The 16,099-nt window shown below is 48.1% G+C and overlaps 5 protein-coding genes across 5 annotated transcripts, besides 2 other annotated features; 2 read left to right on the forward strand and 3 right to left on the reverse strand.

Annotated features, from left to right (window-relative positions):
• Nucleotides 1-480: 480 nt before the first annotated feature.
• Nucleotides 481-2,111, reverse strand: NFIA_096720 (Atg14 domain-containing protein; the record flags this gene model as incomplete). The annotated part of the gene is made up of 2 exons (XM_001261946.1): nt 481-1,429; nt 1,471-2,111. 2 exons carry the CDS (start codon nt 2,109-2,111, stop codon nt 481-483), a joined length of 1,590 nt encoding a protein of 529 aa, XP_001261947.1.
• Nucleotides 2,112-2,592: 481 nt separating this feature from the next.
• On the forward strand, nt 2,593-3,184 carry NFIA_096730 (uncharacterized protein; the record flags this gene model as incomplete). The annotated part of the gene is made up of 4 exons (XM_001261947.1): nt 2,593-2,835; nt 2,889-2,947; nt 3,001-3,065; nt 3,120-3,184. 4 exons carry the CDS (start codon nt 2,593-2,595, stop codon nt 3,182-3,184), a joined length of 432 nt encoding a protein of 143 aa, XP_001261948.1.
• A 307-nt stretch (nt 3,185-3,491) lies between these two features.
• On the reverse strand, nt 3,492-5,320 carry NFIA_096740 (putative LMBR1 domain protein; the record flags this gene model as incomplete). Its single annotated transcript, XM_001261948.1, has 3 exons — nt 3,492-3,628; nt 3,705-4,709; nt 4,771-5,320. 3 exons carry the CDS (start codon nt 5,318-5,320, stop codon nt 3,492-3,494), a joined length of 1,692 nt encoding a protein of 563 aa, XP_001261949.1.
• Nucleotides 5,321-5,806: 486 nt separating this feature from the next.
• Nucleotides 5,807-10,476, forward strand: NFIA_096750 (cleavage/polyadenylation factor CFT1; the record flags this gene model as incomplete). The annotated part of the gene is made up of 9 exons (XM_001261949.1): nt 5,807-7,805; nt 7,860-8,173; nt 8,241-8,408; nt 8,482-8,844; nt 8,896-9,094; nt 9,140-9,215; nt 9,279-9,732; nt 9,790-9,937; nt 9,995-10,476. The coding sequence occupies 9 exons, from the start codon at nt 5,807-5,809 to the stop codon at nt 10,474-10,476; spliced, it is 4,203 nt and encodes a 1,400-aa protein (XP_001261950.1).
• A 1,103-nt stretch (nt 10,477-11,579) lies between these two features.
• Nucleotides 11,580-13,389, reverse strand: NFIA_096760 (NDT80/PhoG-like DNA-binding family protein; the record flags this gene model as incomplete). The annotated part of the gene is made up of 2 exons (XM_001261950.1): nt 11,580-13,182; nt 13,244-13,389. The coding sequence occupies 2 exons, from the start codon at nt 13,387-13,389 to the stop codon at nt 11,580-11,582; spliced, it is 1,749 nt and encodes a 582-aa protein (XP_001261951.1).
• A 450-nt stretch (nt 13,390-13,839) lies between these two features.
• Nucleotides 13,840-13,869: a microsatellite.
• A 69-nt stretch (nt 13,870-13,938) lies between these two features.
• Nucleotides 13,939-13,970: a microsatellite.
• The last annotated feature ends 2,129 nt before the right edge of the window (nt 13,971-16,099 follow it).

Here is a 16,099-nt window from a genome sequence, read left to right on the forward strand (position 1 = left end):
ACACTATAGAGCAGGAGAGTCTGCTAAGGGACAGGAACCATCGTCAAAACAATGAATAAGACAGGAGTTGCGAGCCAGAAATGAAAGGACGAAATCTTACCTGTCTTTGTATGGAGTAGAGTAGGTAACAATTATGCGGATCGGATGAGACGTAGTGAGAGGTGAAAGGATAATCCGGGCGTACATACATAGATGCTTGTTATCTTATCAATCATTAGATCTTCCAGTCTGCTGCAAACACACTTATCATTCAACGCTCTAGGTTAACATTGGTTTTATTTCTTCTCTTTTGGATTGAGAAGGTGTTTCGGTCTGGCTGCGTTTAGAGCTACGTTGCTAAACAATATTGCAAGCTGTAAATCTTGCCTCAACACCAATAATTGCTTTCACCCAAGCTTTTTTTCTATCCTAGTCTCACCATTAAAGGCTATTCGTTGGGTGGGTAATGATTAGGATCACAAGTACAGTAACGATTTCCAGTTATCGATTTCTCAATTTAGTCCAGCCACTACTTCCCCGTGGGCGGCTGGTGCTATCTAATTCATTAGGGACGCCACTAGCTGATGCCATATGGCTGACATAATTCTTGTCCGGAATTACGTCGTCTTCAGGCTGCGACCTCGACCCTTGGACAGGCGCTCTCGTCGAACTCTGTTCACTATCATTCCACTCTTTCTCCTCGAGAACTTCCCATTCCGCGCTCGCCATCTCTCCCAGGAGCATTGATTTCAATTTGTCGACAACCTTGAGCGGGATCGGCAGTCTCCACGTCCTAACGAACTCCGTACCTTCCGAAGCACCCAGGAATGAATGAACAGTGCCATGTGAGTAATGCCCCATCATGGGGAACGATATGGTCCTTTGGATAGAAGTTCTAGGAGGGTCTCTTAAGAGCTTCATAGGTTGCGTTTCTCGACCAGCAAATGCTCTCATTAGACTTGCCGCTTCCAGCGGAGGAGCAACAAGTAGCTGCCACATGTTCTTCCCAATATCGCAGACCTCTTCCCAAGAGTCCGACACGATATTGAATCCTTGCGTACGACATAGCCAGGAAACGTTCCAGGCCAACAATGTAACTCCTTCTAGGAAAAGGACGTATGACCCTGGGTCTTCCCTAGCGAGCTTTGGTAAACTTCTATCGATAGTGAGAAGCCGAGGTTGGTAATGATTAGACTGAAAGCCTAATGGGTGTGTCGTAGATGAAGCAGGGTTATGCGGCTGCGTTGACGTGGCTGTCAAGATCGACTCCCGTGAGGTATACGACCCAATAGGTGCCTGGATCGTGGGAACGGGATGGTCTCTATGAGGAAGGGTAATCTCCGCCGGAAGCCTCAAAGATAAGTAATGTGAAACGAGGACTAGAAGATGAGCAATATAGGAGAATGATGTTGATATTTGGACCGCAGTGGCACCTATTTGGGCATTAATACTTCGGGTTGGCATATCCAGGAGGAGGGGCAGGTTTGGGACTTCCCGTTGAGGTCTCGGAGATTAATGATAGGAACACCACCAATTACGTATGTCTCCTTCATTTCACTGCCATCCTGCTTTATCCACTGTCTTAGGCTGTATAGATTCGCAACCTCCCGGCATAGAAAGATCCGAGCCTCAGCTGTCTTGCTGTGCAAGGAATGCCAGAGATGCTCCGTCCTTTTGATGGTATTCTGGACACCACATATCAGAGCTATCTCGCGACTTTCCAGCTGAAACTTTGAAGACTCAGCATCTGAACGTCGTCGGGCTAATGTCAACCTCCGCTGAGAAATGCCAAGTTGCCTGTCTTTAATCTCGGATTTCAGTTGCTGGATCTGAAGCGCAAGCTCTTTCCTCCTGATGGAAGACTCGGCTTTTGCGTTTATGATTTGCAAGACATCTTGAGGACTGGGCACCTTATTCGGCGACTGCGTCGAGCATTCTTCAGGGCGATGATGGGAGAGAGTAGGAGATGTCTGATGCAGAAGTGCTTTCTCGAGCTGCCGTCCTAAGGTATCCTTCTCCAGGAGAACCCTGGCATTATCGATACGTAGTGTGTATAGTTGGTTACAGGCACAGGTGGGACAATAAAAGCGTAGGCGCGAGCTTGAGACTCGAGAGCAAATAGGACAATTCATCTCAAACGTACTGTTTATTGTGCTATCGTGCCGTCAGCAGATAGCTCACATTCTTGCGCCCTCCTATTAGTCTATGAATCTCGGTCTGCCCGCTAGGCAACTCATAAAACATCAAGAAAGTGTATAGAATCGAAGAATGATGGTTCATGACTCCCAGCAGTCAAACATTTCTTGTAGCAGGCCTAGTTGGAGGTGCGGTATGTGCTCGAACGTTGACGTCACATGATACTACTCTCACATTTTATGCCTCAGGCAGCCACACACTCTGCTTTGCTATCTGGCAGAACTGGTGATTCCCACGAACTGTTCGATGCTGAAGCACGGTATTAGCGAGGCAGGAGTGACAGCAAGGTAAAACAAGCTGTTTAAAATTTAGAACCTGCGAGCAAACAATCATCCTTTCGACTGTTGACCTTCTATCTTTCGGTCTATTTATACAACGTTTGAGAAGAAGTGCCGTGATAAGGCACTGCATGTAAAGATGGATTCACTGGGTGGACCAACCCACGTCAAAGCTTCTATTGACTACGGCGATCATGGATCCGGACCAGATCAGCAGAAAAGTTTGGATGAGCATCATAATGTTCCACAAGTCAGACGGCAGTTGGCAGAAGACTTGTCACAATGCCACTGGACAAAACTTGAACAAATATACTCAGATATAATGAAACAGCATGGGGATGCTGAGGAAGAGTTGCGGGCTCGATCTTTGAGGTTTCTTGAGGTACCTTGTACGTTTCTAAGCCATGACCCACCTCTCTGACATTGCCTGTCTAGATTTTTACGGCCTGGTCACAGTCTGCTGTTCTTCGGGATGAAAGCAGAGCGCTGAAAAGGTCGCGGCCTGTACCCTTACAGCTAGCCGACAGTTCAGCTGACTTTTGTCTAGATTCAAAACCCAGTCGCAGCATGTGCAGACCTCCCAAGAGGATTTAGAAAATAGGAGAAAACATTGTGCGAGAGTACAACAATTGCCGCCAGCCAAGCCGTGCTAACATATCCATGCAGATGCCGACGTTGTGAAGGCTTTCGAAAGTGCTCTCGCTCTCCTGAACAATGCCCCAAAGTCTTAGGTATATCAAGTCGAAGGACACTTTAAGGGAGGCTCCCTTGAAATTCAGACCTGCCCACTTGAAAGTTACCGTACAGAGGCTCGACGACGGCATCTCGCAAATTGCGACTGTCACGAAGGGGAGCATAAATGAGGGAACCCGAGAGGTAACAATATAAATCACGTGACGCAAGGCTATAATCCTTTGGCGAAAATCACCATATCCGCCGTCTCTTCCTTGTTATCACCTCTTGAATCAAGAAAACCTTTTCAAAATACTCGTTCATTATTCGAAGTAGCGGGCTCTCTGGAAGCGTTGGGACGTCCCCTCATGTAGGATTGCCACTTCTTCCGGTGCTTGCTAACAGACTCTCTTCCTCTGCCTCTTCGGCGTCCTCATCCAGCTGGCGTTCGTCGAGTCTCGGCGAGCGGACGAGAGATGCCACAAGGATGACCAAGTAGATACCTATTTTTGCACAATTGTTAGCTTCCAAGTTTGCAGCATAAGAAACAAATTGCCTTGGGACAGGTCTGCCAAATACCAAGGAAAAGAAAGTGTGCCCAAAGCAGCAAGGCCCCAAAAAGTGGAAAATTCAGCGCCACCCGATTTAAAATGGTGCTTGCGACGCTGGGAGTGCAGGTGTTATCTGCAGCTGTGCTATCTGCCTTCTCTGAACATGGCTTGACCAAATGCCAGTGGTTTGAGCAATCCGGCTGCTCTTCTGAAGACGTCGGGGCTAAGTCGCAGAAAGTTTGCGGTCCGAATGTTGCGTACCGAGGTGCAAGCATCATGACAACCGAGTAATTCAAGCCCAGGGTTATCAACGTCAGCATGGCTGTCGCCAGCAACATGGCCTGGGGTGACGTGTGACCTTTCCTAATTTGGAAAATTCGTATCCAAAGAAACCGAATGCCCACCGCGACAACGCCGACGACCGAGCCCCAAAAGAATAAGAAGACAATAAGCGCAAAAATGATATAGTCAGTTGGAAAAGCCCTGGAAGATTGAATAAGAAGCCAGCTGATAGGGTTGAAGTTGGTACGGCTGAGTACATAACCACAGTGATGCTTGCAAGGCGAATTTATCAATTTATCAATAACGGTCATGAGCAATGAAATCCACGTCGAAAGCCCAACGAGAAATAGACTGAAGCCGCCCAGAAGCCTGAACGGACGGAGGATAGTCTTCAGTTTGGAGTAAACGGTGACTGGCCAGCTTTGGTCTTCTTCTTGGCGTCCTTCGATCAAGCGCTGCCGGCGGATGAGAGTCCTCTCTTCCCGCACCAAAGTGTCCAATTCTCTTCGGTCTTTTGGAGATAGAAGCGCCGAATTACCCCCGCAGCGACCTTCCAATTGGCGTTGCCGTTCACGATTGAAATCCAGTTGCATGGCTGTAGAACCTACCAATGTTTGGTTCGCGAAAGAATAGGATCTTCTGAGAAAAAGCGCCGGAAGCAATGCTAGCCCTGAAGGTGTATAGAAGACATATAGACAAGAGCCAATGGTTGTTACGAACCCGAGGAGAAATGTAAAAGCATGTTCACCTCCTGTAGGACATCATGAGCGTTTTGAGAAGAAAGTCGTCATCCGAAAAGGCGTCAAACTCACGGTTCTCGATCAAAAATCCTCGCCAATACCCCAGATCGTGGCCAGGTTGACTCTCCGACATAGGAGCGAAGAAGCCGACAAGAACCAACGCAATGACTACTGCAATGAAAGCCAGAGTGTATTTGGTAGCAGCCCAAAACCGCTTGCAGGGTGTCTGATCGCCCGCCTCGAAGGCTACTTCATCATATTCCTCGTGCCAGAAGTAGGCAAAAGGGATTCCAACAAGGCAGAGCAGAGCATCCAGAAAGTATAGCGAGTAATAGATAACTGTTAAGGAGTAGGTAATTTTATCGACCTCTTCTTGGGTGGCCCACTCTTTTCGCTGACCCAGAGCGGATGATGTCGTTGAGGAAACCAAAGCGACATCGACTGGTAGTAACATTACAGTCGCAAGAAGAGCGGCAATTGAAAAGACACACATAAAGGTCACAAATGAGGATCGATCCCGAGGCGTCTGATATACATGTATAAAGACCGAGGCAACAACAATCAGAACAGTTATCACTATTAGATACGCAAACCAAATCAGAGAGATCCATGGGAGAGGCATTGTGGCATATTTGCAAGCCTTCAAGGAATCCAACTAAGCAAAAACTAAAGGGTGACAATGCTGCCATATATGTTAGCTTTGGCGCAATAGATAGTCCACAGGCTTTGCGGAGCAGAACACACTACTATATTTCAGAGGTTCTCTGATCAGCACCTGTGATAAAGGTGGTAACAACGATGAGAACGATGAGCGATCATGGTGTGCTGGGTGCACAAGTTACAGCTCTCGGTATGGATATTATCAATTACATCATCAACATCACAAGCCCGATAGATCACGTGATAGATCACGCAGGATTGGCAAAATACTCAAAACACAGCAGACTTAGTTGTATAGATCATCAGCCTATGGCCACCCTTCATTCATTCTCTTAATCCCAATTCTTGCCCTTGATTTTGCAATGTATAGTCTTCTTGATTATTCTGGACTGTTTTAGGTTGATAAAGGTTTCTATAGGGAAAACCATAGCAATCAGCCACACAAAAAATGCAGTGCTATACAGAATTGTTACCCCCTTCCGGGGTAACTCATGCCCTGGCAATTCCATTTATCTCAGCAACAGCAGAAAATCTGGTCGTGGTGAAGACCTCTGTTCTCCAGATCTTCTCTTTGCTCAAGGTTCAACATCACCTGAGAGGTGGAACCATTGAGGGTAAGTCTGCGCGGCCAGACCGGGTAGAGACAACGAAGCTCGTCCTGGAGCGAGAATATCCGCTTTCTGGAACAGTAGTCGACATCTGTCGGGTCAAAATTCTGAATCCTAAGAGCGGTGGTGAAGCTCTTTTACTTGCTTTCCGCAATGCCAAACTTAGCTTGGTGGAATGGGACCCAGAGCGTCATGGGATCTCAACCCTTTCAATCCACTACTATGAGCGGGATGATCTAACCCGTAGTCCATGGGTACCCGATCTGAGCAGTTGTGGCAGTATCCTGAGTGTGGATCCGAGCAGTAGATGCGCAGTCTTCAACTTTGGGATTCGGAATCTTGCAATTTTACCCTTTCATCAACCAGGAGATGACCTAGCCATGGACGATTACGAATTCCATCTTCATCAAGACGATTTCAACCAAGTATCGGATCACGTTGGCAATGATTTGAAGAGCAAAGACCGCACCGTGTATCAGACCCCATATGCCTCGTCCTTTGTGCTTCCCTTAACTGCATTGGATCCCTCTATACTTCACCCTGTCAGTCTTGCGTTCTTATATGAATATAGGGAGCCGACGTTCGGCGTCCTGTACTCGCAGATTGCCACTTCACATGCTTTGCTTCCTGAAAGAAAAGATTCTATCTTTTACACTGTGTTTACACTAGATTTGGAACAGCGAGCTTCCACGACCTTACTTTCGGTGCCAAAATTGCCTAGCGACTTGTTCAAAGTGGTTGCCCTTCCACCTCCAGTTGGAGGCGCGTTACTTATCGGGTCCAATGAATTAGTGCACGTCGATCAGGCAGGCAAAACCAATGCGGTTGGAGTCAATGAGTTCGCCAGACAAGTCTCGGCATTCTCCATGGTGGATCAGTCAGACCTCGCACTCCGGCTAGAAGGATGCGTTGTGGAGCATCTTTCTGACAGCACCGGGGATCTCCTCCTTGTTCTTTCGTCGGGGAATATGGTGCTTGTCCATTTTCAATTGGACGGAAGGTCAGTGTCAGGCATCTCACTCCGCCCTCTACCTGCACAGGCTGGGGGGACTATCATGAAATCTGCTGCATCATCCTCAGCTTTTCTCGGAAGCGGCAGAGTTTTTTTTGGCAGCGAGGATGCAGATTCTGTCCTTCTCAGCTGGTCCTCCATGTCCTCAAACCCAAAAAAACCTCGACCAAGAATGAGCAATGTCGCAGAAGATCGTGAAGAAGCCTCAGTCGATAGTCAAAGTGAAGAGGACGTCTATGAAGACGACCTATATACTGCAGAGCCTGAAACGCCAGCTCTTGGTCGCCGTCCATCCGCTGAAACGTCCGGAGTCGGGGTGTATATATTTCAGATACTCGACAGACTGCCTAATATCGGCCCCCTGAGAGATATAACGCTAGGAAAGCCTGCTTCGACTGTCGAAAACACAGGTCGTCTCATTGAGAATGCTTGCTCCGAGCTTGAATTAATAGCTGCTCAAGGCTCTGGCAGAAATGGTGGGTTGGTACTGATGAAGCGCGAAATCGAACCGGATGTCGCAGCTTCTTTTGACGCTCAATCTGTACAAGGGGTTTGGACAGCAGTTGTAGCTCTTGGAAGCGGTGCGCCATTGGTCCCTGATGAGCAGCGAATCAATCAAGAATACCGCCAATATGTTATACTGTCGAAGCCTGAAGCTCCCGACAAGGAACAGTCAGAAGTCTTCATTGCGGACAAACAAGACTTGAAACCTTTCAAAGCTCCTGAATTTAATCCGAACAACGATGTGACCATAGAGATTGGGACGCTGTCGTGTAAAAGGCGAGTTGTTCAGGTCCTGAGGAACGAGGTCCGAAGCTACGATATTGGTGAGCCTTTAGCCCTGAAAAGTAAGGAGCATATAAGGAAACTAACAATGACAGACTTGGGCCTGGCGCAAATCTATCCGGTCTGGGACGAAGACACCAGCGATGAGCGCATGGCTGTTAGCGCCAGCCTGGCTGACCCATACATAGCAATCCTCCGAGATGATTCAACGTTGATGCTTCTTCAAGCAGATGATAGTGGAGACCTTGATGAGGTGGAATTGGACGACTCTACGAGGGCGGGCAAATGGCGCTCTTGTTGCTTGTATTGGGACAAAGCTGAGATTTTCTCGTCTACGGTGCCTACTTCGAAACAGAGGACTCATTGCGAATTGTTCCTCTTCCTACTTAGCATAGATTGCAGACTTTACGTAAGTCACTGTGACTTCGGTCACACCAGCATCTTTCTCAAGTTTGCCAAATGCTGACAAACGTTAGGTTTATCGATTGCCTGATCAGCAACTGATGTCGGTTATCGAGGGTATTGACTGCTTACCACCGATACTATCAACTGAGCTCCCCAAGCGCTCTACTACGCGAGAGGTCTTATCCGAGGCGGTTATTGCAGATCTCGGCGAATCCTGGAATCCTTCACCTCACCTGATTGTACGTCGCCAGGTCCTTTCACTTCACCTTCCTTGGCCCCCGAATTAGGACCATGTACTGATGTTCTAGGCAGTTACGCACTGAAAGTGATGACCTTGTGATATATAAGGCATTTGCGTCGTCTATCAAGGGCGAAAGTCATACTCACTTAAGCTTCGTCAAAGAAACTAATCACACATTGCCGAGGGTTACTACTTCAGATAAGGAAATGCAGTCCAACGAGGAGCTATCAAGGTCCAGGTCACTGCGCATTTTGCCCAATATTTCAGATCTTAGTGCCGTTTTCATGCCTGGACCCTCTGCAAGCTTCATTCTCAAAACGGCCAAAAGCTGCCCCCACGTTTTTCGGCTGAGAGGAGAATTCGTGCGGGGCCTGAGCATTTTCGACTTAGCCAGCCCTTCGCTTGACAAAGGCTTCATATATGTGGACTCGAAGGTTTTTCCCACTTCCCCACCTTCATGTGGCACATACTGAATCAATTCCTAGGACGTGCTTCGCATCTGTCGGTTCCCATCAGAGACCCTATTCGATTATACATGGGCCTTGAGAAAGATCGGTATCGGGGAGCAAGTGGATCATTTGGCCTATGCTACATCCTCTGAAACGTACGTACTGGGTACCAGTCATAGCGCAGATTTCAAGTTGCCTGACGATGATGAATTGCACCCGGACTGGCGAAACGAAGGTATGACTTTTGTCGTCACATATATGCGCATGTTAACAGGTCTAGTAATTTCATTCCTCCCCGAGCTTCGCCAATGCTCGCTCAAAGTCGTAAGTCCGAGAACATGGACGGTTATCGATAGGTGTGGACCTAAACCAACTTGCAAATTAGTTTTCCAGTACTTACACTTTTCTTCTTCGTGAAGCTACTCACTAGGTCCCGCTGAATATGTAATGGCGGTAAAGAATATGGACCTTGAAGTTTCAGAAAACACCCACGAGCGCAGGAATATGATTGTTGTCGGAACAGCATTCGCTTGGGGTGAAGACATCCCGTCTCGTGGCTGTATTTACGTGTTCGAAGTGATCAAAGTGGTTCCGGACCCGGAGAAACCAGAGACAGACCGCAAACTGAAACTTATAGGCAAGGAGTTGGTCAAAGGCGCCGTGACAGCGCTATCACAGATTGGCGGTCAAGGATTTCTAATTGCTGCGCAAGGGCAAAAATGCATGGTTAGAGGGCTGAAGGAGGATGGCAGTCTGCTCCCTGTTGCTTTCATGGATATGCAGTGTTATGTCAACGTGGTGAAAGAGCTCAAAGGTACTGGAATGTGTATAATGGGGGATGCTGTCAAAGGGCTTTGGTTCGCGGGCTACTCGGTATGATCCCTACATCCACACATACAGGCGGATCAGTCAAGCTAACGGGTGGTTTAGGAGGAACCATACAAGATGAGCCTCTTTGGCAAAGACCAAGGGTACCTTGAAGTGGTTGCTGCCGAGTTTCTTCCTGATGGCGACAAGCTGTTCATTCTGGTTGCTGACAGTGATTGCAACCTCCATGTCTTGCAGTATGACCCGGAAGGTGAGATCTTGTAACATCGATAGACTACGGAGGAAAGTAAACGCTGATTTTGAATAGATCCGAAATCATCTAACGGTGATAGATTGCTGGCCCGCAGCAAGTTTCATATGGGTCACTTTGCCACAACAATGACTCTGTTGCCACGTACCATGGTCTCCTCAGAGAAAGCAATGGCCGACCCAGATTCAATGGAAATAGATTCCCAAACCATATCCCAGCAAGTACTCATTACCTCTCAGAGCGGCTCGGTTGGCATTGTGACGTCTGTTCCTGAAGAGTCATATCGCCGGCTGTCAGCCTTGCAGTCCCAATTGACGAATTCGCTGGAGCATCCTTGCGGCCTGAACCCTCGAGCTTACCGAGCTGTTGAAAGTGACGGAACGGCAGGGAGAGGCATGCTTGATGGGAATCTGCTGTATCAATGGCTGGATATGGGACAACACCGCAAGATGGAAATTGCTGCCCGGGTTGGGGCACATGAGTGGGAGATCAAGGCTGACCTCGAAGCTATTGGTGCAGAGGGACTGGGATATCTATAATAATACCATCTTGGGAAAGCTCTGTTTGCGTGGGTCAATCAGGGCTCGCTTGATGATAGTCGTACACCAAGGCATCTCTATTGTCCGTCCTGTCATAAAGAACCGTGTCAGCCATACATATATATCTATGTGTGTGTGCGTTTGTGTGTAGAGGTGCGCGCATGAGTCTCCTAGTATTGGAGGGCATTATACTTTGAAGAGCTAAGAGTTCATCTCACCTATGCTGTGAATCCTCTTTAGACAGTCATACAAGGTCCATGACACTGACCAAGCAGTAAAAGAGAACTAACAGCCCCTGAAAGACACAGCATTCATTCATTACCCATTTGCGGAACTGATATGCCACTAGAAGCTAAGGAACCGCTGGCAAGTAGTACGGCCATGAATTGAGTGCGAAGAACGCCAAAAAAAGAATTCCTTGGACGCGAGGTGACGCTGTTTATTAGCTGCCACGAGTCATTACTTGCATTTCTTCTTCATCTTTCCAGGGCTAATTTTCAGGACCAGGCATCAGCTTCGGGTACTAACGCACATAAGACCGGGTCAAAGATGGAATTCAGAGTCTCCTTGGAGCATGTATATGATCCCAACAATTCTGCCGTAAGCTGACAGGGTCGTAGCATGACATCATTACACAGTGAGATATGTGCATACCAAACCACATGAACTCTTAAGAGCCTAAGTACGGAAATCAAAAAAGGGGAAAGAAAAGGTCAAAGGGACAGCAGACAAAAACAGAAACTCCGCCGTCATCGTAAACTCCTTCACGCCAGAACTGCCCCTTCGATTGCAGTGTAGCCCATACGCATACATAAGACTAGTCAACGCGCACTCTGTTAGTGCGCATTCCGTCCGAAAGATGTGCCAGTATAGATAACGCCAGAAAAAGAGAGAAAGCGATGTCAGAAAGGGGAATGCGGGTGTGTTAAAAAGGATAAGGGATCAGGGGTATGGGGGATGGGCGGGGGTGTTGGATGCAGAGTCTTTGAAGGAGATAGTGGATAGCAGGTTGATCGAGATAGGACTCATAGCTGCAAAATTTTCAAAGAACCTCTGCGGAATAGTAGAATGAGACCCTGCCGAATTCCCATAAAAGGGAATCCTTAAAAAACATCTTCCGCAGCAAAATACCGCTTGCTTCTCCCTCTTCCAGCGACAAATTTCATTTCTGGCATATTGGTGTGATGCACCACATGTGGACGGTAGACTGCATCCACAGGAGCTTGCCAATCGTCCAAGCCCAGAGGGAAATACTCATACAATAGATCAGCACTCTCATTCGGAAACGGAAGAGACGATGCGAAGGGTTGCTGCAGGCCAGCGGTGTTTAGCAGGGGTAGCGACGTTGATGTGCTTCGTGACGGCGCCTGCGACACGCTGTGGGACAGCTTGCGCATTTTGGTGGGCGGCGCTGAGCTGCCCATATCGCGACTCTTGTGCGAAACGTCGTTGGTATACGAGGGGCCAGGCCTGGCTGAATCGACCAGGTTGACACCATCGCCACCAGTATCGTCATCTAGTAGGGAAAGGTTGATCGGTGCCGCCATGGCGCTCGACCGTCTTTGGCTGTCCGTCATGCGTGAAAATTCAGGATTGGACTGAGGATATATTGACGGTTGAGGGAGGGGTGTAGAAGAAAGCGCGCCTCCCGAGGAGTGAGGTATTTGAGTCCAGTCAGGGGATGACTGTCGCTGCGCTGCAATGGCCGACTGAGGAAGCGAAGTGTCCGGCGAGGTGCTTTTAGCTGCGGACTTCGCCTTGCCTGGCGTCAGACTGGGCCGATGGTCGGTATCACTGGTAGGGGTGCGGTTGAGAGTGGCAGCCTGGGCGCTCTTTCTTGATGCCGCAGCGCTGCCGCTTAGAGGTAAGTCCTTACGCGATTGGAAATTGCGCGGACTACGACCTCGTACAATCACAGGCCCCGAGTGCACCTCGCAGATCGGAATTTTGGCGCCAGTGGACAGAGTCGCAACAACCTTCAGTCGGACGACGAAATGCTGTTGCAGCTCTTTCCTCCGCCCGTTGTTGGCCGTCGCAACACGGAATTGTAACCGCTTCCAAGCAATTGGGAACGTCGCATAGTCGGTGTCCAGGTCTTGGCCCGCCATGATGTCCAATGGAATTGGTGGCGGTTCTTTCTCAATCTTCGCATTGCTGTTACTAGCACCATTGTCATCAGTCGGTTGATTGCCGTTCGCAGCGGGCGTTTTCCAGGGCACTGAAATGATTTTGACCGAATTACCCTCCACAGACTCAGTGGCGGAAACGCAGAGTTCTTGCGCAAGGATAGGTATACGGTCGCCCTGCTCGGTCATGATGTACCGTAGACTCCGTGGCAGGGTCACGGAGCCGGTGATCTGGAACAGGTTACGCCGGTAGCAAGTCAACTCCGCCCCTTGTTGAGGCGGTGCGTTTTCCGTCGGGGATGTGGTCCAAGGCGATTCTGCGAGGAAGAACATGCCATGTAACTGGGCCGACAGCGATAATGATGTCCGCCGCAATGAATAATCAAGTAGAGTGAAATTATAGGCGGGCATTGAGAAACTCAGCAACTTGTTATTGTGGTCAATAGACGAGTCTGGGGGTTGTTCGGAGGGTGCGGGGTCGAATGGGGTCACCATTTCCGTGAATGGATCGTCGTAACCCGAAGAGAAACGTTTCAACGTGTTCGGCAAACTGTGCTGAGTAAAGGGAATATCCTCGCCGCTGTTCCAGTGCGCTTGGTCAGGAATGATCATTTGCAAGCGCAAAGCGAGGAGGGACTTACCTAACGAACGTGTCGGAGTCGAAATTCGAGCGTTGGTCGGGTAGATCAATACCAGGCATGGCATTAAGGTAGTCGGCGCCCTGCATATTGCCCAGGGACAACGGACTGGCCAGATACGGCATGGCCATAGTATCGAAACCCTCCATGGTGAGGGCAATGTATGAGTGGATAGAACAGCGCCGACGAAAGAGACAACAAATTCGAGGACGCAAGGCAAAGGGAGAAAGGTCAAGGTAGTTGCGTGAAGAGGAAAGAAGTAGAAACGAAAGAGGATGGAGGAAGGAGGAAAGGCGATCGTGACCAGCCCGGAGGACGTAAGAAAGACCTAATGCGAAACGAACATGGAGAGGACGAAGATGATGAAAAAGGAATAGTGCAGTGGATCGAGCAGTCCGTAAGACCAGACGTAGACGCCTGGAGGGGTAGGAAAGAGAGCGGGAGACAAGAATGAGGTGAACAATGAGAGAGGAAAGCAGGAGTAAGAAGATGGGAGAGGTCCGGACTAAGCTAGGTGAGGTATTTTGGCTTCCAGCTCCAAGGTGATTTTCGTTGTAGTTAGAATAGAACAGTAGGAAAAATGATACGAGTAACGAGTAATAATGATGATAATGATGATGATGATGATGTTAATAACAATGTAAAGTATGCAAGATTACTGCAAATAGCTGTAGATATGTAGTAGATAAATGCAGTCAGTGGTAGTAGTAGTAGTGGTGGTGGTGGTGGTTAGTTTAGTGCCTTGGGTGGTGGAGGCGATCGAAGACTTAAAACGGCAAATCCACAAAAGACAACGAGAAGAGCGATCCGGAAGCGCAAGAGAGCAAGTAGAGAGTAGTGTCGAAAAAGACGTTAAGAGATCTGGATTGAACGGGATTTGTTGAAAGCAGCCCGAACAAGAAAAGGACCAGGCAGAATAATGGGATGATGTGCAGCAGGCAAGAAAAACGAACCAAACTGTCGTGGGGAACGAGGAGCGGAAACCCAGTCCTTCTCCCGAACCAGTAGATGATAGATAGTATGGAGTGGTTCTGATACAATTCCCTCTTCCGATTCACCCAAGTCGAGCTACACTACCTGACTGGTACTTATTCTACGGAGTAGTAGAGATTACTGCAGTCTGGACGGAGGAAGATAGTCTGTAGGCTGTACCACAAGCTCGTAAGTTGACAAAGGTTTATTCGTCAGAGTGGATGATGGACTCATGAGAAACAAAGCATTGCTCAAGTTGCCGAATTCAGCGCGAGTGGATCAGACCCAGATACCTTTGGTACCAGGTCTGTACTCGGCTCATACTTACCGTAATAATAAAAGTTACTGAGCTAGCTGAGGTACCTACCTAGGTAAGGTACTGCATACCTAGTTCGTATCAAGGTATAGCCCCCAATTTCTACAGCGGAATCAGAATGAGCACAGGACATACATGGTTATAAATATTCTTTGTGGTGTAGAAGTTGATATGATGGAGACTGGATCTCTTGCAGAAGTAGCCAGAAGAGTAGCTAGTACTACTTGTACAGAGTATACAGAGTACTAAACCAGGTACTAAGTACTAATGCATCTCGCCAGTAGCCACTACCTTAGTCAATACGGAAGAGCAGGACCCCCGACCGGAGACGGCCTATTGACTTGACTGGATTCGGATTTAACTGTGGAGACTCAAAGAAGAGTATTTGGGAAAGGTAGACTACTGCACTTGTGATTCGATTATTGACTGTATGATTGCGGATTTGCGGGTATTAATTAAGGATTTTATCTAGGTCATCTGGTTGACTGGGCTCTTGCTTTCGCTATCTGAAATTATTAGAAGAATAGAGAGAGGTATTCATATCATAGATCATTTTGGCGTGGATTATCTCTCTCGCCTCTTCTTTCATTACCTTCCTTTCTCCTTCAGATTGCCGATGTCTGTCATCTTATCTACGCCGTAGGCTGAGAGCGAGGAATACCTCCCTCTTAGCATTTTCTTCTAGAACAGGGGCGCTGCAGGGAGGAAATTTAGATACCAGATCATGAGGCAAGATGCGTCTTTAGCTCCTTCTGGGCTTCCTTAGCGTCCGCAACCGATCCGTTCCAAACTTCTGCCTACTAGCAGTCCCCTCCAACCCCACCCTCCCAAAATGGGCCCCAGCCCCCAAGTCATCAAACATTGGTGAGGTAGTTCCATAGTCCACACACTCCATCATAAGGTACCCGGGTAACTAGGTACCGACTGATCAGTAAATATTTTGGTACAATGATAGATGGACAGTAGTAAAGTAGCAACATTCCTCATAATAAAAGTTCTACATTATCATACATTAGCGGAAATTATGGAGTAGATGTCGGAAAATAATATAACACCGACATGGACATAAAATGATGACGATACCTAAGGTCCTACCCCGTATCGGAAAGGCAAATGACAGAAGAAGAGAGAAAATCCAAATAACGGATCTGAAGGTTCAGCCATGATTATCCCGCTGCAAACAGACATGATTACTCAGTCCTCACCTTACTTTAGCTGAATAATGTCGTTAAATACGAACCACCTAACGTATGCATGACTTGTATTGACAGTCATACTTCGCTTCGTACCATGGCTGTTATCTATGAAATTAGCGCAAAATTACCCCAGCTTGGCACTTTAAGGACCTGCCACTTTTGGAGACGCGGTCGTGGGTCTAACCACACTATACCTGAACAGGAATGGGCCTGTTCTCAAACCCGGGGAAACGAGAGCGAGTCAGTAAGACGCAAAGGCCGACCGGATGTTGTTCCAATTTTACACCTAGTGAGGAACTGGGAGACTACTCAGGTGTTGTCCGAGCTTGATCATTACTACTAAGCCTAATCTTAGTGCCTGAGGTACGATGTTCA

The sequence above is a fragment of the Aspergillus fischeri genome, genomic scaffold, assembly GCF_000149645.3.
Source record: "Aspergillus fischeri NRRL 181 1099437636262 genomic scaffold, whole genome shotgun sequence".
Lineage (NCBI taxonomy): Eukaryota > Fungi > Ascomycota > Eurotiomycetes > Eurotiales > Aspergillaceae > Aspergillus > Aspergillus fischeri.